Source organism: Numida meleagris, chromosome 3 (genome assembly GCF_002078875.1).
Source record: "Numida meleagris isolate 19003 breed g44 Domestic line chromosome 3, NumMel1.0, whole genome shotgun sequence".
NCBI classification, from domain to species: Eukaryota; Metazoa; Chordata; class Aves; order Galliformes; family Numididae; genus Numida; species Numida meleagris.
This window is the reverse complement of record NC_034411.1, coordinates 55,338,856-55,364,407: the sequence shown is the minus strand read 5'-3', so window position 1 is coordinate 55,364,407 and position 25,552 is coordinate 55,338,856. Positions and strand designations below refer to the sequence as shown.

The 25,552-nt window shown below is 36.3% G+C and overlaps 1 protein-coding gene across 4 annotated transcripts in view; it reads right to left on the bottom strand.

The window, feature by feature from the left end:
- HBS1L (HBS1 like translational GTPase) overlaps positions 1–24,987 on the bottom strand; it is a 66,161-nt gene extending 41,174 nt beyond the window's left edge. Inside the window, exons 1-5 of one of the 4 annotated variants that reach the window (XM_021389938.1) lie at positions 24,579–24,953; positions 22,270–22,414; positions 21,809–21,874; positions 19,968–20,105; positions 16,842–17,036 (exon numbers count right to left, since the gene is read on the bottom strand). In XM_021389938.1, coding sequence (XP_021245613.1) covers positions 16,842–17,010 — 169 coding nt within the window. In that variant the 5' untranslated portion in view covers positions 17,011–17,036; positions 19,968–20,105; positions 21,809–21,874; positions 22,270–22,414; positions 24,579–24,953. Of the gene's footprint in view, positions 1–11,447; positions 16,219–16,841; positions 17,037–19,967; positions 20,106–21,808; positions 21,875–22,269; positions 22,415–24,578 lie in introns of those variants that run through there. The other 3 variants (XM_021389937.1, XM_021389934.1, XM_021389935.1) reach the window with 3 other exon arrangements.

Below are 25,552 nucleotides of genomic sequence, written 5' to 3'. Positions count from 1 at the left end.
ATTAGCCATGTCTTCTCTCCTGATGCTCAACCACTGGTTCAGGCTGTGACCTGGCAATTCCACTGCATCCTCCATGTGGAAAAAATTGCACCCACTGATGTTCATCAACATTTGCTAAGCACTGATGCAGATCAAACAGTGGATGTTAGCACAGTAAGGCAGTGGATAGTACATTTCAGCAGTGACAGCAGCAACAGTGGGTCACCTCCGCTGGTACAGATTTTTATGAGCACAGCACACAGGCTCTCATTCACCGTTAGCAAAAGCGCACAGCTCATGGTGGTGGCTATGCTGAAAAATAGTGTTTCATAGCCGAGAATTTGCTTTAACAAACAGTGTTACTGTGTTCTTTGTATCTGTTGTAGTTTCCATGGAAATACATAGGCAACGTTACTTCTGGAGCAACCTACATACATGAACTTTAAATATTCTCACCAAGAGTACAGCAACTCTCTATACTGAAAATTACAACTAGACAAGAGAACACAAACAAGAATAGTTGACAGAAACAAACAAGAAAAACAAGAACAATGACATGATGGAAACCATTGCGCTACAATAAATCCCAAAATAAGGATCAGTAAAAGACAGTAAAAATCACTGTGACCAAAGAAACTAGACATGATCATTTTCCAAATTACTGCAAAACAGAAGCTGGAAAAAAAGGTATGCTTACTGCATACATTTCTTCACCATTTTAATAAATTGACGAAACTGACAAGGAAAAAGTTGACAGCATTCACAGGAATGGCAACCAGGATGCTGGAAGACATGGCCAAATGAAGATGAAAGCAGTAAAAGGTAAAACTAGCCTTCTAAAAGTTTGCCTATTTTGCAAAAACAAGCATTCTACGCAAGGCCTCCAGCTCAGTGAGTAAGATATGCTTGCTAATCTGGATGAAAAAGAGCTCCCAAAGACACAAGAAGGAAAACAGGAGCTATCATGCTACCACTCACAGCAGGTGCTCTGACGTTAAGGCAATCTTCAGAATAGTATCCTCCTATGTGCATCTAAGAGGACGGTCATTTCTTTCATAACAAGTATTTTTTCTGAATGCCACTTAAGTAGCCACCTACTATAAACACAATTTTTAGAGAAAAAAATGTATGCTTACATGAAATAATCATACTGCCGATGGAATGATGCATATGAATGAATAATGCACAGGGGTTCTCACAGGTGATTATCTCAAGACACACATCTTCCAGATCTAGCAGCTGATAAGCCCCTCATGATGAAAGAACCATACTGAAAGAATATAGACTTCACACACGGTATTTTAAAGGATTTTAGAAACAGTACAGCTCAAAGGTAGAATTGTAACTTGAATATCCTGCCTCTTCTGTAATCACAACCGCTCTCTTATACCCCAAACTTAAGATGATACAGGAAATGTACAACCTTATAAGAACGTAAGTGATGTATTAACTAAGTTGATTTTAAAAAGCTGTGAATGGAACAATTTTATATACACATTTAAAAGTTACTTTAAAGCAAATATTCTGAAGTGAAAAATGTTTAATAAGTTCAAATTTTTATCATTCTTAATATAACAAAGAATAACTGCTAAGAAAGGATGAGTGGGAAACAAAAAGACATTAAAATGCACTGTTCTCCTTTGCACATGCAAATTAGGTAAACAAACATTTCACACAAAATCTTTTCAAATGAAATTTGCTGAGTGAACATACACCTCTTACAGTACTCATTTTACTAGGACTAAATGTAAAAGAATGATGCAGAACACACATACTTATTAAAATCAAAGAAAGTAATTAACAAGGTGTTTTGTATTATTTTTTTTTTTTAACTCCAAATTAGAGGCTGATATCAATCAAGTACCTGCTCTTTCCTCCCCTTCACTAGTCCATGATTCTAGATTAAGGGGAGGTGGTTTATGCCATTATTCCTCAATTACAAAATATCAAGCAGCTTTCAGTAGTAAAAATTACTGCATTACAATTCTTAAATTGAAATTCATAAACAATACTTAAATGATCCTTGCGGAATCCCTTCCAACTAAGGATATTCTATTATTCTATACACTATTCAACTTGGAACAATTAAAGAAGAAATAATTTTGGTTTTTAAAATGTTTCTGCATAGACGGAAGAGTTTAACTACTCTGTGAAGACATTCAACATCAATTTAAAAAAATAACACCAAGAGAAAACACTTTAGATTTCCACATACTAACTGAATTTTGTTAGTCAGTGTTACTGTATGAAAAAAAAAAAAAGGCTGTAGGTGAATCAAACAAGAAGTTTCTACAATACATCCATGCCTACCAATTCATTCAGCACTGTAGATCACATTTATTGATGATTAATATTACGGATGTAACAGGCCCGATTCTTACCCATTCGTTTTTTGGTAGAACAATCTATCAACGAGGATACAAAAACGTTACTCCACTTCCATTTCTTCCATTAGATGAGCCCTTGGCTGTCATAATTACACTAGCAAATTTGCCTTTCTATTCTTTATAATGAGGCTCAAAGCTCAAGACACAGCTCATCTGATACAGGTACATCACTATCACATCTCTTCTGGTACACTTTCTGGATACTCCAGTGCAGTAAAGAAACTTTCTTATGCACGTATTTCCTAAACCCTAGCAATTCCATTCATTTGGAAAAAAAAAGTACAATCTCAATTTTGTCCTCAGAGCTGCAGAGATCAAACTTCAATAGATTGCACACATATCTACTAAATAGCAACTGTCTAACAAAGACAAATAAAAAAAATAAGTAAATACATTCCTATTGAAGGACAATCACGTTTCCTCCAAGCATGAAACGAGAAGTGAGCTGTCAGATAAAGCACTTACTACTGATGAATATTTTACTAAAGAGTTCTTCCAGTTTTTGTTAATTTTTCTGTTGCCTCAACTGTCAAGTCAACAGGCTTCAACATCTACTTCTGTTGCTTCCTTCAATTCTAATTTAGCACCCTACACATTTCCAAAGCAAACACAATCAGTTTGCCACAGCGCTGTCTTGCCTTGCTCATATATGGCAAAAATTTGATGCAGGGCAAAAGGCAGAGGATGCAACAGCTATTAAAAAATACAGAGAGTACTGAAAAATAAAAGTTTTAGTGTTCTTTACAATTTAAATGTGTTAGTGGCAACACATTCACAGAGAAGGGATCTTTGAAAGTGAGGTGTAAAACTGCTAAAGATCTCCGAATTTAACTTGCAAAACAAATACAGGCTCCATCAATGCAGCTGGCTGATCAAGCACACTGAATTTATCTGCAGTCAAGAACCTCCCACTGTGTTATAAAATGTATTAGAAAAAAAAAAAACCTGACAGAAGTTAAGAAAAAAAGTTCACACATCTATCTTTACAACTTTGAAGACAAATATTAAACCATTATACACCACACTGTTTGTACAAACATGCTGCTACAATATGCACACAATGAAGACATAATTTCACAAGGAATACATAGTGGATGCTGCCAGTGGATATTATTAGGAAGTTAGCGAGCCTAACACGAGAGTAATTAAGCTGACAGCAGGGCTTCAACAAGCCAACTGATAAAATCCTGGTATTAGGTAGCAATTCTATTTATCAAGGAAACTGCTGCAATAAGAAGAGGTCCTGGTCATGCAAAATCAAACAAAAGGCAAGCAAGCAAGGCAAAATCTACTTGACACATATTGCAACATAGATCTAAGAAGCAAAAGATACATTAAAAACTGTTCTGTATATAAATTTAGGAAAATATTATAAAAATTGTCATACTCTTCAGTATAAGAAACTTCCTAATTTACATAGATTTCCCTTTGTAATTGAAGCCTGTTTTACATTATCTACATTACGTTTGCACAATTCATATACATTATCCTTCTGAGAATTTCTTTAACTATTCCACAGTTTCCTATGAACTTCTCTGCCCCAAGCCAAATATATCAAGATTCCAGAGTTATCAAAGATGAACTTGATTAAGTCTAGAAAAAAAAGGGAGACTGAATTTTACCATACTCTGAATAAGGGAGACATATTATCTGGAAAAAATCCTCTGTATAGATGGGACATGAATCATAGCATTGGAGGCTCTACTGCTCACTGATGAAACTATTCAAGACATCAAAAATGGTTTATAAAAAGCTGTGTACCCTAGTCTAGAAGAAAACCTGGATACAGTAAAACACAACGTACAGTTTCAAATAAGTTTTGCAAGATTTATCAGATGCAGATGAATACCAGGAAGAGAAGAATTCATTTGCCAGTCTGAAGAAGTGCATTTCACTCTACCAGGACTTCAGAGAGGAATCTGTGCCGACTGAAGTTCTTTTTTTCCATGTTTTCCTCTTCCTTGTTGCAGTGAAAGAAAAGTTAAGACACATTTACAGCAGTAACTACGTGCACACAGATAGCAATCACAACCTTACAAATTTCTTAGCATATGAATGATATCAAAAAATACCATTAAAATCATACAATGAAAACCACATTTCTGCCTTGAAAAAAATTTACTTAAGATCTTTAAGAGGCAATTTTCCTCTCTTTTTTTTTTTTTTTTTTTTTTTTTACTTAGAGCTGCTCTTAGCATATACACAGTTTCACCCTCTTGTCTAGCTGACAAGCAAAGTTAGTCATTTTCCTATTTATGTAAGCCTGCAACAGGGAAGAGAAAAACATTAAAAATAGGAAAATGTGATTCTAAAACCACAAAAAGGTGGTAACAAGGACTCGAGGAGAACCCAAAACAACTTCAACTTATATTTTGGAATTAATAAAAGTTTCCATTTAGCCTGGATTTTCAAACACAGTAAAAATATGGAAGAATGACTGAAGCAACAACCAGTCACAGTTCTTCCCTGTCTGTCAACTGGGTATCACAGGTTCCACAGACACAGCTTTCTTCCATATTGGAAAAATAATGTTGCTGGTAACTTCAAGGTTTTGTCTTTTTCTGTATAAATTACTACAGTAATTCTGTAGAGTTTTGACAGTAACCTCAAGAGTTTTAAGCTTCATGGCACAGGTCTAACAGAAGGCAGGAGGAATTTTAAATTAATTGTAACTGGCAACCCTGAACACTGAAACATATCACTTATCATGAAAGAGAATACAAGGAAGTTGAGATGATGAAAAATGGATAATACTTTGTCACTAAAGGACAAAACATTTTGGGTACAGAAGCACACAAGTAGTGAGTGGGCAACATTTCTGTTGGTATATATGTGACATAACACAGTACCGCATGCAACTGACAAGTTTTGTAACAATACTGAACCACACCAAATAAAAAAAAAATGTATGATACTGCAAAAACACATTCAGAAGACAGTACAGAGGTAAGGTAGTTACTGGTAACAAAATTTTTTTTACCAAGAATAAAATAATCTGCAGTGAAAGTTACGTAGAATAAAATACATTGTAAAGCAATTTTGTATGTTCTGCTTGTATTTTAACATCTTCTTGGCTTTTGCCTTTTAACTTCTTTTCTGAATTTTTACATGTTTTGTACTGCAGCTCAAGCTCCTTTTTCATTGGTAACATATATTTTAAATTAGTTTTTTTGTTTTGTTTTGTTTTTTAACTCTCACAATTTTGAATTTGAAACACCCATACTTCTAATATTTAGGTGACGCACTAATTTCTGAAGCTGAAATGCATTGGCTTACAAGCGTGAAATACCACTGTCTTAAGTCTTGTTAACAGCCTTTATTTGAGTACTCAAATGCAAGCATCAAGGAGAAGTTACAGCTCCTGGATTGATAATTAGCACTACAGCAGCAATAATTTATCCGCGGAACTGCTAAATAATACATTCTGCAAAGAGGAGATTGTCTCTAAAAAAACACAGCATCTGTCCTCAGAAAACAAGCAGATAAAATGTGAACAGCCTGCATTAAGCTGTTTTTAAATTAAAAGACTACTAAAGCAAACGTAACTGAATTTTGCTTCCTACTGTGGGGAAGGTGCTAGCTGGGAATGGTGAAGTGATCACACTATTACTGAAGAACTCAGACTATCAATTTAGTAATTTGGAAAAAAAGTCTTTTCTCACAGACAATGCAAATGAAAATCTGAGAGATAGATGACTTGATAAAAACTTACAAAATAACCTTGCTGTAGTCTTAATTATGGAAAGAGTGCCTCCTTAAGTTATGTTTTCAAACAAGATATTCTTCCTTTATTTACAAGGTTATTTTATGAGGTCACACACAATCCTACAGCAATTTTTCAAAGCTTTGAAATTCTATCTTTTTACTCGCTTCTCTAACATTTTAGATCTTTCAACCATTACGGTATAAATTTCTCCTACCAACCTGCCTGATGATTTTGATTATTCAGAATGCTCATGCTGAAGCAGTATTAAGACTCCTGTTCTCAGCACCGTATTTATCCAAATCTGAGAGTGAAATACTGATAATGGACATTCATGCAACACTAACTGTTAAGTGCTAATTAAGCAATTTTAGACACTTGATCCACACAGAAAATGAAATACAAGGAGAAAAAGAACAGACCTACTGGGTCATTTTTGCTACACTGACTTTTCAATGACCACATTAAGGGAAGAAAAGTGCCCTTCAATACTAGTAGTAAATCTATAGATAGATAATTCATGTTAGCAAAGAAAATTATGTAAGAATTTGCCACGTACAACAGAAAAATATACGTTTTACCAAAATTGGCAGTGGAGAATGAATTACCTAACAGACTTTCAATTTAAGAAGATTTTTGAAAACTATGACTCCCAACCATACCTTCCTGGCGCTCCAGCAACCACATCTGAGATTTCTGTAAGTTTTTCACATTACCTTTTAAGGACACAGAGAAAAGGAAATTATGGTCATCTTTAACATGACCTGAAAGGACGGATATAGAAGATCACTGAGCAACCAGAGCTACTGTTTCCCCAGGATCACTGCTTTTTTTTTTCCTGGAATCTTAAGCTTCTTAAAAAATATATATATATATATATTAAAAATATATATATATACACATATATATAACCATTTTTAGTTTTATCTAAGATCTTTTAGTTTCCAAGCAAAACACCCAACCTTCATACACAATGCAGTCAACTATGAAAATGATTGACTTTGCATCGGATTATACGTTGCCTGAAAAAGGCAAATCATACTAGTGTTAAAGGACTATAAAAAAAACTCTGAAAACACTTGGAGTGTCACTTTTTCCAGTGTAGGTGTACAGTATGTATAAGGAGAAGCTCAAAGAGATATCTCAAAGGATTTTAAGAAGCTTTTCAATACTGATGACACATTTTTCCCTGAAATAAGCCACTTCCTTTCTAAAACCCACACAGTACCTCAGTGTCAAGGCTCAGTAGCTTCTCCTGAAGCATGTGAACATATTTTTCTTACCTAAAACACTGAAGTCTTAAATTATCAGTTATATCTTAAATCATGGAAAGTAGTATCACTAGTCATGTTAGATTTCATACATTTCCACTCAGTAAAGAACACATTCCCCTAGCCACAGGCTGAAAACATGTCGTATCAGAGTATCACTAGGTATAATGGGCTCTTGTTGCACTAGAAGGCGTTTGAGAACTGCTGTTACTGGATAATGAGCAAAGCCAATGGAAGTTGGGAAAAAAATATTTCTTTTCAGTATCTAGGTATAAATTACCAATTTTCAAAAATGCAAAATCAAAAGATTAGAGCCAGGTACAGTAAGTGAAAGTAAAAACTTCCTGGCTAATGAAAGTATATTGGACATCACGATTAAACTTCAGAATATTTTTTTCCCCATGATTTCTTTGGAATTCTCCCTAAAATATCAGTTCCTGAGTTTTTTCAGTTAAGCCTTTCAAGATCACCTAATCATAATAACAAAGAAGAAGTGGCCAAAGTTACCTGTTAATATCGATGCCCAGTTGTAGCATATGAAGCCAGAAAAAAAAACAACTATTTGTGCTTGGACTGAAAAAGCACCATTAAGAATCAAAAGTAAACCTTGCTGCATTCAACTGAGCAATAAGAAAAAGCTAATTACGTTAACTCACTTTGTGGTAATGCTTGTGAGATTTCCATTTGCTTTTGGTGCAAGGCAAAATTGAAAGAAGATATTTACACCGGAGAGGCAAAGAATGAATTCTAGAAAATTGAAAGATAAATAACATTAACAAAATGCAAGCTAGGCATCTACTTGTTTTGCTTGTGGGTCATATTCTTGAAACCGTCCTGTCTTCATGTCAACAATGTGAATACCTGCATTATTAATAAAAATCAGAAATCAACAATAAATGTCAGTGAATAAATACTTGCTTCTCTATTAACAGCCACAAGCAAAGCAATATAGTTCAATATCTAGAAAACTAGACCTATGCTCTATTCCTAGATTATCTGGCACACCATGAGTAAGGCTTTTCAACTTCCTGTGCTTCACTTCCTATTTTGCCTTTTTATTCTGTTTCACCAAATATTTATACATATAACACTATAAAGGCCCTGTTCTAGCTGCTAGTCCTGAGAAACAACGGTAACACAGAATAGCCAGTCCCCCACACAGATAGTTCAACTGTGACAATGACACTCATTAAAAAAAAAAAGACTCTTCCTTTCTACCCCAATACCAAACTAAACATGCTCAGTTCACAGTATTTTTTTATTTCCTGCAAGGACTGCACATTTACAGAGATTTGACCTCCTTCTTGCTCACACATCACTAAAACCAAAAATCTTAGTGTCATAAAGTGGTTAACAATTCCGTTAACAGGGCCTGAAATGGAATAGAATCTAGCTCACTCACCAGTATCTGTATTTGTTCTGCAATACTAACAAGGGTAATAAGAAATGAAAATGTAGTTTAGACAGAAAAAGCAAACAGAAATGAAATGAGTATGTACAGAATGCAGATCTTTTTGACTAAGAAGGTACCATTTTTACATAAATATTTTTGAGAAATTTGAACTTCTAGAGAAGCCACCCTGACAATAGTGAGAACAACCATATTACAACAGTGCACTTTCACAGTGTAATGTGAGCAGCACTAACAGCCGCTGCTCAGAAAAAAAGTGGACACCTGAGCAATGCTACAGATATGAAGAACATCATTGCTTTAAAAAAATACATTAAGATTTCATTCTTTGATTTTATAGACTCAGAAACTCACAACAGCCAAATTAAATGCTAAGATCCAGCTTCATCTCCTACTGACATGACAACGAATAAATACTCCACTAGTAAAACTCTAGTCCAGAACATCCATGTTCCTATTGGCAATGTGGGCCGTGTCTTCACAAACCTGAAATTCTTAACAAACTGCTCATGAAGCGTGAATTCTCTTAAAAAACATATCATTTTAATCTTTTCAGTCCTCAATCATTTTACATGTTCTAGTCATCTTCTAGTCACTTTACTACCAGAAGGATGTAGAGAAGGACAATGAGTTTTTCCATAAAGGAATAATGACACCAACAGACCACAGACATACCTCTGAGGTCAGAGACTCGTTTTCAACAGGCCATTTTAAAGTATGCAATGTAATGTTTCCACAAACTAGATAACGTACATTACTGTAACAACAGACACCAGAAACTTACAAAGCATTTCATAAGAATCATTCATTTCAACAATCACCTAAAATCACACAAACTGAATTAGCTTTGATTTTTGGAAAGGGAAAAAAATAGTACTTCAACAGTGTAGACAAATGAGTAATTTGGTTGTACAGCACAGTAATATTAAAATACAGACCCCATTCCCTCTGAACTGCCCCATAAAGACAGCAATCTGGGAAGCAGGACAGAGCTCTCTAAAAATAAACAAACTGTCATTGGCTTTGGATTTTATTTCATCTCTGTTTTCTAATAGAGAGTAAATACATTAGTTCCACAAAAAATGATTCTCTTAGTTCCCTAAAGAAAATCCTGTAAGGTCAAAACCATTAGCACACACAGAAGTATATACAGCTTAAAGCAGTGACATTTCCTCATCATCTGAACAGAAGACTTAACTTCATGAACTGAACATAAAATCTATTTAAGAGCTTACCACCTGTCTGTATTTCATGTAAATCAAAAAAAGGACGTTACCAATAAAAACTATCTCAATTTTCAAAGGAACAAAATAGCAGAGAACCCCCACCTTTTCAGTACTTTGTAAGTCATAGAGTAAAAATAAATGTCTTAAAGTGTCAGTACTTGGTGGGCTGCTTTTCTTTCCCCCTCCCAACCACAACTAATAATCAATGTTTAATATAAAGATTGTTTTAACAAGAATTTTACAAAACTGGGCACTTTAGATTTCATGCATGAATGACTGTGCATATAAAAGACACTGTCACTAACTGTTCATACTCCATAAAAAACAATTCATATCTTATCATCATAGAACTATTTTGAATAGCTATTCATTTCTGCAGAAACTGCTAAGACTTTTTGCATAAGTGTTGATTTTTAGAAATTGTTGATTAATGAAAAATGAATTTGAATCACATGATTGGAGGAAAAAAAAGTCAGAACAAAAATAGCAAACTCTGCCCCTCTGCACCAACTAGTCTCTTCAAAATATTATTGTGCAACAGTTCCAGAAACTGAAGTACCTTGCTGCTTTTTAAGATCCTGAGAATTGTCTGAACAATTCAATTAGAAATTACTCAAATAGCTATTTCTGAATTAAAAAAATAACAGGTATGTGAAGTTTCGATCTCATCATTTTAAAATCGGAATTTTGTGCTCCTAACATCCTGTAACTTGGGAGAAAAAAAAGCACCAAATTTTCTGTTGTGATTAAAAAAACAGCTAAATATAATTACATTAATGTGTATGCAGAAGCAATCATTTTTTAAATCCTACTGGGGGTTGTTGTTTTCATATTCTTCTCATATTTAATTTTTACTTTTAATTTGCCCTGATTTTCCAAAACAGGATCAGACAGAAGTCAAAGTCAATTCACCCTCGTTTTCCAAAACAAGTTCTGATAAAAATCAGCTAGAAAAAGAAACCCAGAAGATGAAAATGGAAGAGGTATTCAGAAACTTCATTTAGTAGTCTACTGTAGTACCTTCTACTGTAACAAAGATCTAGAAAGCTACTACTATTTTGTGTCTTTTTCTTATTTCACTGATATCCTTTCATTTTTAAGACCCTAACATGGTTTTTAAATGCCATCAAAATTATCTACATAACTTCAAACGCCCGTTTCTAACCAATAGTAAATTAAGCCTGAATACAGTATCTGAAGATGTACTGGCATATGTCAGTTTCTGCCCTTTCTCCAAGGCAATCTTCCATTGAAAAAAATAACACCTGCACAAATCCAGGCATGAATTAGAGTGTTTCCACAACAGAAACAATTATAGAACATTCAATCACAACTTTAACTGTATCAAGTAAATTAACAAGAAACTGTAATTAAGACTGTATTTTCAAATATGCATTTTATTTAAGCACATAAAGCAATATCCAAAACATAATTTCATATAAAAAAAAACAGTATCCACTTAATTAAGAATAATGTGCAAAATAAATTTAATGTATGTAATACCTTAGGAATATACAGTCCAAATACCAAAAGCCATACGTCTATGTAGCTTGACATTACCTTTTATATGTCTATATGTCAACACAGACACAAGTACTTTACAATGTTAATGTGTACTCCAAAACAAATAATACAACTAACCCATATTAGACAAAAATACACAGTAGCTGCAATTTGAGGGGAAAAATTATACATACACACCAATAAAACAAGATTATTTTAAGCATAAAACAGGCAGAAGCAGAGTTGTTATACAAAAATGCCATATACCATTATATTTATGGAGTATTCTAAGACAATTCTTTCATCAGTGATGGATTTAAACCTGGTTCTCATTAATTAGATTAAAGAAATTAAGGACAAATTAAGGAGCAATGAAGGAACGTATTAATATACCTTATCCATTTGAAAAGCATATACAGTAACACATTACCTTTGGTTTAAAAAAAAAAGTAAAATTTTGCAAGTGTTGAAATAGCCTTTCCTGAGAATTAATTGGAAATCAGGTTTATTCATCATTTAGGTACCTCTGTAGTGCCCAGCCTGCATATCTGTACTAATTCAAGCCTCACTTCAGGACTCAGTATTACAAACTGAAGAAAAATCCCTCCCCCACTCCTTATACACTGAACAGCATGCATTGTTTCTTCAACATCACTGGTAATACTGAGATACATGTAAGTGAAAAAAATATATATACATGAAAATGTAGCTACCAAAGCTACCAAGATCCAAAGTTGTTTACTAAGGTACCAATCCCATAGTAAGAACCCCAATAAACATATAATACTGATGCCCTTTGGCTTCGGTCACTTATTCCAAGTTTCATCTGCATGAAACCCATGGCAAAACTGTTCCAAGTACTACACGTTGCCACCTACTTCTTGTACATGCTTTCCAAATCAATCCATGGATATTTATTTCCATGTATGTCCAGTACTCAGCTCTAAGTTTATTACAAATGTTAAGAAATTTCAGGCAAAGATCAGCAGATGAGAGATTGAGAAAACAGACCAACAACAATGAAAAGTTCAACACAACAAAGATCTAAAGGAAAAAAAATATTCCAAGAAAAATTTTAGAAAATACACGTTAGAAATCCCTACCTATAAGAACATTAATGAGAGCCCCAAGAGTACATGGAAAGTAAGAAAGCAAAAACATCTCCAATATATAGCCAGGCATGCCTTTAGCAAGCTTTCCACTATTACTTTACATACGAAATTAAAATCTATCTACTAGAAGAATACAAACCATTAAAAAACAAACTGCGAATTTTAAGAATAAATTCTCCAAATAGGACATTTTGCCTGTGGGAAAAATACATTTGGACTTTGTAGCAGTGAGAAGTTAATACTAACTACAGAGAAACTGGCAGCTATAGAAAGTATTTAATGTTGTTCAAAAAGTAGAATTTGCTACTGAAACTAATCAATGAAATAATGTACAATCTGTATAGACTTCTACAATCTAATTCCCTCAAGCATATGCAACTAAGAACGCTCAAGAAACTACCTGGATGGTAATTTAAGGAAGAAAGGTAGATCCTCTACCAAAAGGCAAAGGAAGTACAACGATTCTGTTCCTGCTCATGAACTTATGAGAACACAGTATGTACGCTGGATTGTATTGCTTATACTTCAATGCTTTAAGGCACTTGAAACAAGTAAGGATACAGATGACTAAATGTAACATGTAATCTAGAACGTAAACACTGCAGCACTGTTATTAAATAGAACTTTTATTAGTAAGAATTAGAAACATGAATTTCATTCGTGAGGTCAGAGGTCAAATTGCTGACAGTCCTACAAAACAAAAGCTAGCATCAACTAGACAAACAAGCAAAATATACAGAACATGAAATTTATACCTGAGTGCACTGGAACGCATCCTGTTTTAATTTAGAAACAAAATTATAGTGCAACCTGAAGTCAGGAATCAACTTAAGTTTTTGTCTGATTTCTTGATATAACATGCTAAATGAAAAACAGATTAAAACTGTATCTGCGGTTCTATACTAGCTGCCAAGTTCATCATGAATAAGTGTATTGCAGTATATGAACAAATGTATTTTTTCAGTTGCAGCAGTACCTCTATTGCACATATTGCTGATCGGGATCTAAAACACTGACACTGGAAGTACATCAAAAAAATTAATGTATACTAACAGAAAAATTGAAAGATACACGCAGTCACTAACTTGACTAACAAGGGCACCAGAATCCGGTTATCAGCTAAAAAAGTCAGTCCTAAATGTCCCGATTCTGATCTTCAGTGTAAAGCTCTGAAATAACAGAGATGGGGTGGCAACAATAGAAAACAGTACGTGTACACCACTGTGGAAGCTCTCTTCAAAACAGACAAGAGGCAGATATAAACAGCACCTATGTTTTGTCTGAAACATTTTCTTCCATTAAGCAAAGACACCCGTGCTAAAGTTAGAAGAATTTAATCCAATGCTTTTCTGAAAGACTTGAGAACAAATAACAGAATTCTACTAAAATTTCTCTTGAAAAACGTGTCACATACGTATCTACAAAACAGCTGTTCTAAAATTCTGAAAATCACATTCTGACAGATGACTAGAGAATGGAAGAAAGGGAATGCAATTTTAAATGTAAGTGCTTGCTCCCCAACTAATTTGGTCCTATTAAAAACTATACATGTCCTATTACAGCTTTCAATCAAAACCTGAGGTTAGTGAGGCTTTTTAAAAATGAAAGATTTTCTAAGTACAATAAAGATAGAAGAAAATAGCGACACTGAGGAGAAATAACAAATTAAAAGAGTGGCAGTTTAACAGCATACCTTACCAGGAGATTTAGCTTTAAGAACATTTAATAAAACAGCCGTAATCTAAACTGAGGTTCCCACTCCCCAAACTATACCCTATATAGCAAAGCTGAGTTATTTCAAAAAATAATACTTCAGTGTTCTTCCCCATGAAATATATACATACACACACCCCTAGACAGGTGTTTCAAGAAGTCTAATGAGGTTTATAAGATGTTGGACATGCCATATCTACACACTAAAGTTCAAGACTTCATAAAAGTTAAAAAAGTTGTCAGTGAAAGTTAGGCAAAAATAAAGATATTCAGTGCAACAGCTAAAAAGTTCACATACAAATTTGTTACCAATCTTACAGTGTGAATTGTCACATCAACTAAAAATTTTAAAAACTCAATTCTGGATTGTAAATAGGTCCTATATATTTCTTTTTTCAACATACCAAGATAAAAGCATGGATTCTTTCACTTTTCTTTGTGCTACTTTCTTGTAAAAGCTTTTTGTTGATTAGCTTTTACAATATCATCAGGAGATGCTGTTTTGAAGTCAAATGGTGTTATGGTTGTTTGAGGAGCAATTTCCTTAGGTTTTACGTCTTGTACTTGTCTACTGTACAGGAAAGCTTTATGCATACCAATTGTGCGTCGCTTAAAACCTTTTGGAGGATAAGGGAGACATAAAGTTAAAGCAAAAGCTGAAGGTCTTGCACGCAGAGCCTTCATCCATGAAAGGGACAAGTCCCGCCTCTTACAAGTAAGCCCTCTTCTGTTTTTATTTGTTTTACCTAAGCCAGAACATTTTCCCTGCTTTGCTTTTAAACTTTTTGTTTCAGGAATTAAGATATTTGACTGTCCTATTACATTTTGTTCTGCAGGTGCATCCGCATTTTTTAAAAGGACACTTAAATCAATGTTTGTTCTTTTAGAGGGCTTCAATTCAGTTACACTGAGTACAGAAAAGTTTGGTTTTTGTTGAGTGTCATCTACTTCAATAGCCTCTGCTATTAAATCAGACAGCGTTAAGTTCTCAACCTCCTTTAGTGGAGAAACCGTAGAGAGGGCTAGAGAAGACAAAGATCCTGTTAACTCTGGCATACCGCTTGAAGTTTGTGGTTGACTTACTAGCTGTGATAACGATGAGGTTCCCAAATTCTCATCTGTGACACTTGCTGTTGACTGGGTATAAAGATCAGCCAAAGAATAACAGTGGCCTGCACCGCTTTCCTGGTGCTCCTGAAGTAAGTCAGCCAATGATGTACTTCCAGACCTTAACACTGGCAATGCAGCCATCTCTGAAGAGGGACTTTCTTGCTTTCTACTTTGCACAAGTGAAGAAAAATTGTCAAGGAGTTCATTCTTTCTATTTGCAGTATGACTGACTTCATCATCAAGAGCCAATTCTCCTAAAGCGCTCGTTACGCAAGGACTGCAAACATTTTCATTACTACTGCCATCATACGTTTTTGAGGAAACAGACGGAATGCTGTCTTTAAGACTCACAGAATCACAAGCCACATTCTGCATCAGCAAGGATTCCAAGTCCTGTGTTTCCTTGCATTTGAACTTCTTAAATGAAGATCTTCCAGATGGGCTACCTCCTATGCTACAGCAAGCATCTTCACTGTCAGGAATAGAACCTACTACACTATCACTTTCTGATAGCTGATTCTCTGTCTTATTATTCACAGGCTCATAAAATGATCCTATACAGATATCATCACTGGAAGAAGACAGAATAAGTGAAGAGGGTTTGGATCCTTTCTTTTCAGATGAATATATACCAGATTTTTCTACATTACGGAGCATTTTGTCATTTGCAGTTAAGGAACAAGCTGAACCAGTTTTGGCTGCCAAGTTTCCAAGCTCTGATTTGCTGGTGCTGTCAATATTTTCTACTGCACAAGAGAAACAGTTTTTATTAGCAAGTAATTCTGGAAAACAAAGAAAGTCTCCTTACCTTACAATAGCCAAAAATTTTCAGATGGAAGTACAGCCACAACGATGAATCCATTTTTTTTTTTTTTTAAGTAGAGAGCAGCATCAAAAAAAAAAAATCAAGAAGAAACATGAAAAGGCATTTAATTACAAAGTGTTACACAAAGGTATCTGCAGTTCTACAACTAAATTAAATTATGGTTATCTACTGAAATACCTACACAACTTTACAATTCAGCAAAGAAATGCCAGTAAGGACTTTGGAGATTCAAGTTTAAATCAAAACAAGAAAGTTACTGTACAAATGATACAAAAAAAAAAGGAAGAAACTGTGGAATGTCAGTTTGCAACAAAGACTGAAAGTACAACTTAATGAAAATATGTCCTAAGTTGTACATTAAAACACAGAAATTTACTATGAAATGCAGATGGCTGCTTACAGCCTGAATTTAAGCTGACAATTACATGAGTGAAACATACTGCTTCCTTTAAACATTTTCAGAAGAAATAGCAGCTGGTCTCTTTCAGATTTCCAATAAATTACTAACAATAATAATCATCTTCATAGCCAGTGAAGTCAAAATTAAACTGTACATGGAAGTGAATCATCCCGAATCCAAATAATTAAATAGTAGCATACCTTTTGTCGTCTTTCTTACAATCATAGCATCCTCATCCTTGCTCTTCACATTTTGCTTACTGCCTTGTGAAAGCACAAGATCCAAAGCCTTCTGTACATCAAATTTACTATCCAGTACTGCTTGCACCATCGCTTGCTCTGGTACAGACTCTGCCAAAACTTCTCTCATTTGATCAAGGCATGAACTAAGACGAGCTACAAAAAACAAATTACTGTTACAAACTGACACAAAACATAAATCAGGCTAACTACAAACACCACACATCTAATTAACAAAAACAGGAGTGAAATATCACGGTAACAGATAAAACCTTCATAAATTAATTTTAGTCTTATTTCTTTTCATAATAAAATTTTATCCCCGAAACCCTGGAGAATATCTGATTCATTTCAAATATTGCAACAAGGAACCCATCACTGACTACTATGTATTTATTAGTCTACAAAGTCTCAACATCATAATACTTCGATGTTATAAAACTAACTGCAGAGAAGAAATAAAAGTAATCACCTTAAAATTACTCAAAATTGTTTAGTAAGTTAAAATATGCTGTTAAATGGGTTTCTGTGTTAAGCGTTTACAGGAGCTATAACTTGTATCAAAAGTAAAGCAGCATTTTTGGGGCCCTCAGGACCTAGAAGTTGAAAAAGTCTAAATACTAGCAACTCTGAATGAATGCAGCAGCTTTCAAACTATCTCTTCTAAAATCGTAAAATATTTTTTGGTTCATAAAATCCATTCTATTTATAACATATTCCTACACTCCTGTGAAAAACACTACAGAATGTACAGAAAAAAGAAAACTTAAAAAATCAAATCCTAAAGTTAGAAAATATACAGAAGTTATTTTCACTTGTCAGGATTTGAGCATAGTTCACAATGAAAGAAAAATTACACTAAAGAGATACTCACAATAGTTTAGAAAAAAAAGGTGGTTTTTCCTCAAACATCTTTCACTTTTCAATTTAAGTCTAATGACACAGTTATCATCACTCTCACCCATATTTCTCTTTTTTTTAAATAAAGATTTTTACAGTTTAGCAAGCAAATTTCCTCAAGTTAAAGTAGCCTGTAAAACTGCCAGCCAATATAAATCTTCAGTAAGATTAATTCCTTAAGTCTTGACATCCCACCTATCTAGAAACAAAAAAACCAGGTTGCCGTTTCACTGGAAGTAGTGTGCTGATCACAAAGACACAAACCTAACAGAACAGAAGAATATATTGAATATCACTGTTTCTTTCTGTTTCAGGAAGACTTAAAACTGTAAGAAAATTGCAAATTCTTTATGTGAACAACCCCTCAAAGATGGCAACACTGAAAGAACTCTGCTATGCAACTCCGATACAGCAGAACTCCAGTTTACACAAGTTTACTTAAATCAGATGCAGAACAAGGACTGGTAGAGCCCTGGACAATGTGTGGGTTGAACATTTTATTACCTGATGTTCAGGATGAATAATCTCCAGTTCTCTGCAGCTAGCTTGATTACAATCAATACTCTTGTATTAATGGCCCACACTCTCACACTTTTCCAAGTGCTCTATGACAATACTAAAATAAAACAGGTCTTATGAAAACACTGCTGCTTTCACAGCAGAAATGGTTATTTCTAGTTTTCCTTTCCATTTTTTTTCCTTTAAGTCCAGGATGAGTTTCCTCCTTCTTCCAATATTGCCTCTTAATAACTGATGGACCTTTTCACTGTCTAGATGATCTGCACCTATAGACCTACTCTTTCCGATTACCTTCTACAGCACCACTTCCTGCTGCAAAGTGTATTATACCCCTGACTTATCATATTTACCCATGTCTATGCATTATTATAGATCCTACAAATTCAACTGATATTAAATCTAGATTTGTCTACTGTTCCAGGATTTTTCTGCAATGTACGTTTTTAATACCAGATTTCATTTATACATGTTATTTCCTATTCATTCATCAATACACATTGCACCTACTAATATAAAAGTAACTCTCAATATTCCAAAACAGTTACAAACAAAAAGTTAGCTACTGATATTTAGGAAACAGACTTGTAAATCTTTTTCACGGAACATTCAATTAAGCTATTACCTAATAAGTTTGAAAAACAAAAGCAAGTATTCTTTCCCCCACCATTCAGTATGGAACTGGGCTTGGAACTCACAGCTGCAGGATTGAGTGGAAATCAAAGACCAGTGGATTCAAAATAGCATTTGATAAAACCGTAGAGGATATAGGTATCTAATGACATTGTTTCAAGGAAACGGATCACTTCACACCTCTCAAATACTACTACCTGCCATAATTCAGAATGCAATATAAGCAAAAGACCATTCTATGTACAAATACTCTTTCTCATGTTCTCCCCTTGACCCATTTGTGGAGTCAAGACACTAAGCTACACAGATCCTTGGTCTGAAACAGTACAGTTGTTCTTTTGTTTATATTTCATCTCAAATCTAATTATTTCCAGTAAGAAAGTTGTCCTGGTTATACCACTGTTCCATACCATGACATCATGCAACAGGCTGTTGGGTGCAGAGGCACAGTGCACTGGGAGCTGTACTTCCTGGTTTTGTCTAGCAGTCTCACGTGAGTTCTGACTCTCCAAGAGGAAGATACACTAAGATGTACTACATTTCCCAAGAGCCTCCACATGATCTCCAATTCCAGGTGACGGAGGAGAGGGCTTCTTCTTGGTTCCAGAAGCACAGTGAGCAGCAGCACAGTTCTGGCCTTCCTCTCTCTCCCATATGAGTTATTAATTGTAAATCTACTTTCTTATTATTATCTTATATCCTTTTACCATTTGTAGTAAATTTGTTATCTCTCCCTATCTTAATTGGGTTGTTCTTCTGTCCTTCTCTCCGAAAGGGGAGAAAGGGGCCCCCACGCGCTGTCGTGCTTGAAACCACGACAAAAGTAAATTTCAATGTCAGCAAGCAACATACAAGTAATATACAAAAAGTAGTTACAAGCCCAAAGAACCACCATCGATGTTACTGATCATGAAGCACGCTGTTCTAAAACAAGATTTCAAAATAGCAAGCAGAAACTTAGTCATGTAACACTGAGTTTAGACTATTTAGTAAGTCTATGATAAGACATAGGTCTGATTATTATTTTTCTAACATTACCTCTATCAACTTCAGTCAGCTGATGATTGGACGTACAATAACCAGCAGTATCTTCTGTATCCTCATAATCATATTCCTCTTCCAATGGCTCAGCAAACGCTGCTGGTTTGTCTCGTCTTGAGTAGATAAACTGAGCTGCTACATTAGGTAAAAATTGAAGTATTAAAAAAAAATCACGTATTACTTCCTCCTTTAAAAACAAAAACTACAAGAAAAAAGATCTAGGATGCTGAACCGTTTTCACCACAGCAAAAAGACAGGTTGGGAAATATCCTTGTATCTGTCCATGTAATGTAAGTATTTTACAAGTTCAATACTCAAACAGAAAAAGATATTCCAGGTCTGAAAAATAGTTACTTTCTATACTGAATTACCTCCGTATGGCTTCATGTCGATATAATCTTATTCCACACTTTTTTTCTTTTAAACTTCAGTAACACAAATAATAATAGCACACAATAATAGTAACACAAATAAACAATAGCACACAAATAAATAAATACTGCTTGTATAGGACTGCACTGTCACACTATCAACTCAGAGGAACATGTTCTTTTCTTCCTGGAACTTCACTGGGAATACAAGTCATTAGTTAAAATGTATATTCACAGCAGACTTGAAACAAGTGCACCATTCCATTACGGTTTAACAACACATTAACAGATATATAGGTAACACTTGTTGCTGAACAATCTCATTACATGCTCTCAGAAACATACAAAACGTAACACGAATTGATGCCCTTGTGCTTTTAACGTCCTCACAAATTCAATATTGCCTGCAGCTCTGAAATGCTTACTAAAACCACATGCAATATCCAGGAGTATCATCTTAGCAAGTGTTTCCTAAATGCATATATTCCATATTCAATTGCCATAACTGAAGCCACTATTAATATTCAAAGACTACTATGTGATCTAAGTCTATTTTGTATACGAAGAACGACACAGAATCAAGAAAATTACTGTGCACCAACATGAGAATTAGTTCTGTAATTTAACACTTTGTATTTATTTTTAAAGTATACGTAAGTTTTCATCACCACATAAAAAGCTACCTTATCCCTTAGAAAACTTCGAGAAAAGTCTAGCAATTAAACTTAGAAATTCAGTGTGAGGCCTTTTAAATCAGAGTATGACTGCAATTAGTAAAAATACATACCTAGATTAGCTTATCTAAAAAGAACAGGATGACAGAGAAACAGACTTTTAAAGATCCAATTAACTCAACTACCTGTGGCCAGAGGTCACAGAGTACATCACAGACACCAAGGATTTAGAACCAGACAAGTCATCTGCAGTAGCACAGCTCCAGAACAACATCAGCTATACTATTTTTAGGGTCTATTTGGCTCTAAAAACACTGCCACCAAATCCAGGCAAACCCTGAATTAATCACCTTTCAGACATTCATGTGGTTAGTATAATCTAGCAGTTTTACAGCTAAGTTGAACGCAGCTAGGCCGAGCCACTCCAATCACGTCTCACCTGAGCACACAGCATCACTATTTTTGCACATATTTTGCCATGTTCCAAGTAATCAGAAGTTTATTAGCTTCACATCAACTTGCATGAGAACAGATGCAAGCAAGGACCCATGGCACATCCCACAAAGACTCCTTACCCCACGTACCTTCAAAGTTGTGTAAAAGATACCAAATACCAGACGCAGAATCACAACTGCTGCACACAGATGGATCCTACTAATACTTTTTTAAAGACAGCAAACATTTTAACACCATCAACATATATCCATAAATCAGATATTTATATCAAGCAAAGTAACGTAGTTGGCACGACTGAACACATTAACCGTGTTTGTACGTAATTATTTGAACTAACCTGTAGAAGGAGAAATGCAATAATCATCTTCTACTGACTGGCCATACACATCATCATCTTCAAAATCTATGAAGTAAAAGAAAAAGATCAGTCCGCACAATTTTTATGTAGAATCATAACATCATTCAAAGGACAGTTATTTTGCAAGGTATTAAGATATTATGCAACTCCAGTATTCCAGAAGTACAATAAGTTACGATAGAACTTATTGTACGATAGTACAATAAGGTAAGATGTTCTATTGTTAAATGTTAAAATAATACAGAACTTTATTCCTCAGCAGAAAAATTTTTAAGAGTCGCCCTCACCATCTAAATTCAACTTCCTTCAGTTCTACCAACTTTTACCCCTAGCGCTTCTCTTGATATTTCTGCTTGACCTCTTGATAGCCTTGACCACAGACTGTTCTATGACAATCCTTACTCCTGTAGCTCAGATTGGGATTTCTACTCTATACTTACCTATTTCTCAGCTTTCTTTTCTCTGGTCTATCCTCATGTTTACCCATCCACCTTTCAACTCAAGTTCAGCAAGGCAAAAGCGCAATTCACAATTTCCTTCAACTGCAGGTTGAAGCAGTTTCAGCCAAAAAGCAAGAATCCTATCCTGTTACTCAAAGATAGCCACAGACTTTACCAATTAAAATTTTTAAAAACCATATCAAGAATCAATCACCAGGAAACATAATTAGAAACGAAATTATTCTCAATATAAAATATACGTATATCCCAGTATTATATAAATCTTGCACTTTTCACCAAGAGTAATGAAATACATAAAAGCATAATGAAGTATTTTTGAAGACTTATTGCGTATGCTTGACAAATTCACAAATACTGTTTGTTGCTTTTTTAAAGGGCAAGAGGAAAAGGCAGCTAGCAGCTAAACAGAAATTCAGTACTCTGATACCAACTTAAAGGCCGCAGAAATGGAATATTACAAACACTGCATCCATCCAAAAAAGGAACAGGATTGTTTGAGGTATGAAAGGTTCATTTATCTCTCAACACAAAATAGGAAGAATCAATGTCAGTTTACCTTGCATTTCCCATAAAATATTTTTTTAAAACTGGATAGAGAACAGTCTAGAAACCACAGAAACATTCCACAGCATCAACAGCTACCTTGCCAACATACTCTCTGCTGGAATTCAGCAGATTTCAGTTCAGAATTTGAGTTCTGAATTCATTCAGTTCTGAATGTGCTACCTCAAGAAGAGCTCAGAAATAGAATACAGTTACATGAAGGCTGAAAATCCTTCCTCAGGGCTCAGAAGCCTTCCTACGAAAAGAGACCAAAAATACTGCAGATATTTATTATAGAAGAGCAATAACTGGGCCTAACAAAGCCATATAGATACACGTATTCTAAGTAACACAGCAAGATTAAACGAGACTACATAAGTAATATATGACGTAAGTATACAGACCACACATATACATACCTATAATTAAATCTGATGTGTAATGCAGCAGCAGAGTTTCAGAGTAGCAATGGCAACACAGGCCTCATACAGTTACATCAATTTACAGTGCATCTCAGCAATCTCAGTTAAAAGAATTCCTGATCCACGTACAAGCACTGAAGTGAGTTCTACAGGTTGGACACCCGCTTACACAGAGGACAGAGGTCCAGTTAAGACCAACATTACAGCCAATCTTTGATAAAGTAAATGCCTACAGAGGCTGAAAAAATTCAGCACAAAAATTCCCAACTCAGTCTAAGGTTTGGCTTCTATTAGGCACGCTTGCACTAGCAGAAGAGCAAGGCAGACCACACAAAGGTAACAGATTAATCATAAATGATTTCTCTCAAAATTCCAAAATCATGGCACAAAACCCAACCTTTGAACTTTGCATCTGTCCACTCAACAGCAAGAGAAGAGACAGAGAGAAATATTTCCTGCACTTTTTTGTACTTGACAAAGTTAGACAACAAAACAGCTGCTTCCATACTAAAGTGTTATCTAAAATACCAGTATAAAGTGGAAGTGTGCCCATTTTTTCACAATGCAAGCCAACACAAATAAAACCCTTGAGCAAAAGGGGACAAAGGACAGTTTGCCTGTATTAATGGGACAGGACACAAAGAAAGCCACTCTACTGTAAGCACGAGCCAAGTTCTTACATGAGATCTCATTCACTCCGTGTAAACTTCAGTACAATATAACAGAAATATCTGATTCTTCCTTAAATGCTCAACTCTATCTTCCAAAATTATGTCTCTCCTACACAGAAGCGCTGTTGCTCTATAGATGTTGTCTCTTATCCACACTATATCAGTAACAATTTGCTGCACTGAGACTAGGCCCACAAACTCTCAGAAAACTGAAGAGAGGCTCAGTCACACCGATACTGACTTTAAGCAACTCCTACGGCTTTGAAAGGCGTTCAGCCTCAGCAGCCCCGGGCCAGGCAGCAAACCCCGCGGAGCTCGGCTTGCCACGGCCGCGTTTTCCCACTGACCACGAGGCAGCACGTCGGCGGCGGGTGGCAGCGCGGCCACGGGCGGGAAGCGGCGGGGGGGCCGGGGGGAGCGGGGCGAGGCCTCCCAGGGCGCCTCGTCCAACCCCCGCGGAGGGGAGGGGAACGGAGCGAGCTGCTTTTCCCCTCCCACCGGTCCGGCGATCCCCCGCACCCTCGCCTCGAGGGCTCCTCAGGGGCCCGCCGGGAAAGGGCTGCGGGCCGGGACTGCGCGAAGGGACGGGTGGTTGGCAGGCCCGAGGCTGGAATGGCGTCGGACACAGCCGCCGGCTCCTGCACGCCACTACCTTCGTCGTAGTTGTAGCCTCGGACGTTCCTGTGCCGGGACATGATGGCGACGGCCGCGTCGCTCGCCCGCTGACGCTGAGGACGGTGGGCCTAGGACGCCATGTTGGTCTCCGCCGGGTCGCGCAGAAACCCTCTGCGCAAGCGCGCCGAGCACACTTCCGCCCGCGCCGCGGCTTCGCGCATGCGCGGCGCTAAGCGGCAGATGCGGCGCGTGCTGATCGGTGGGCGTGGGGGCAGCGTGGCGTGGCGGGGCCTCCGCCTTCACACAGCAGGAGGGGCTCGACAGGCGGGAGGGCTGCTGGGTGGCCCATCTGGCCTCAGGTGTCCTATTGGGACTTGAAGTGTAATCCTGTGTATGTAAGCCATTGTGCACAGCGCAAACTGAATAAATTGCTACAACCATGTTTGCATGTATAAGCGTACTTATTTAAACTGACTGAACCTGAGAGCAGTTCCATCTGTTAAGACAGCATAATGTTGTGGATTGGCCTAAGTTTGCTGAAGGGAGCGCTCACTCAAAAACATCTGTATTTGTGTAGTATCACAGCAGCAGTGTTGGAAAGGCATTTGAAGCACATTACAAACTTGCAGTGATGGGTCTGTAGCAGCTCAGTGTGACCTGGCTGCTTGTGACCCTTAGCCATTGCAATCTGGTGGCTGATAAATGGGCTGTACTGATTAGCATTGCTGCTGGCAGTGTTAAATGTTGAATGTCCAAGCTTTCACTTACATGCCATGCTATGTAGGCACCACCTAAAAGCCAGGTCATGAAGAAATATGCCTGCAGTTTGTCTTCATGGTGGGTCAGGGATTAGGGCCAGCTGGAAAGCTGCAGCAGCAGAGAGAAGTGTGAGACATTGTTCTTCGCAGGCCCATCAGTGCTCCAGGGCCTCAGTGCTGCAGGTTTCCCTGCGCTGGGGTTCAGCTCAAAAGACTCAGTTCTTCCCCAGACATTTGCACTTGTTCAGGGACT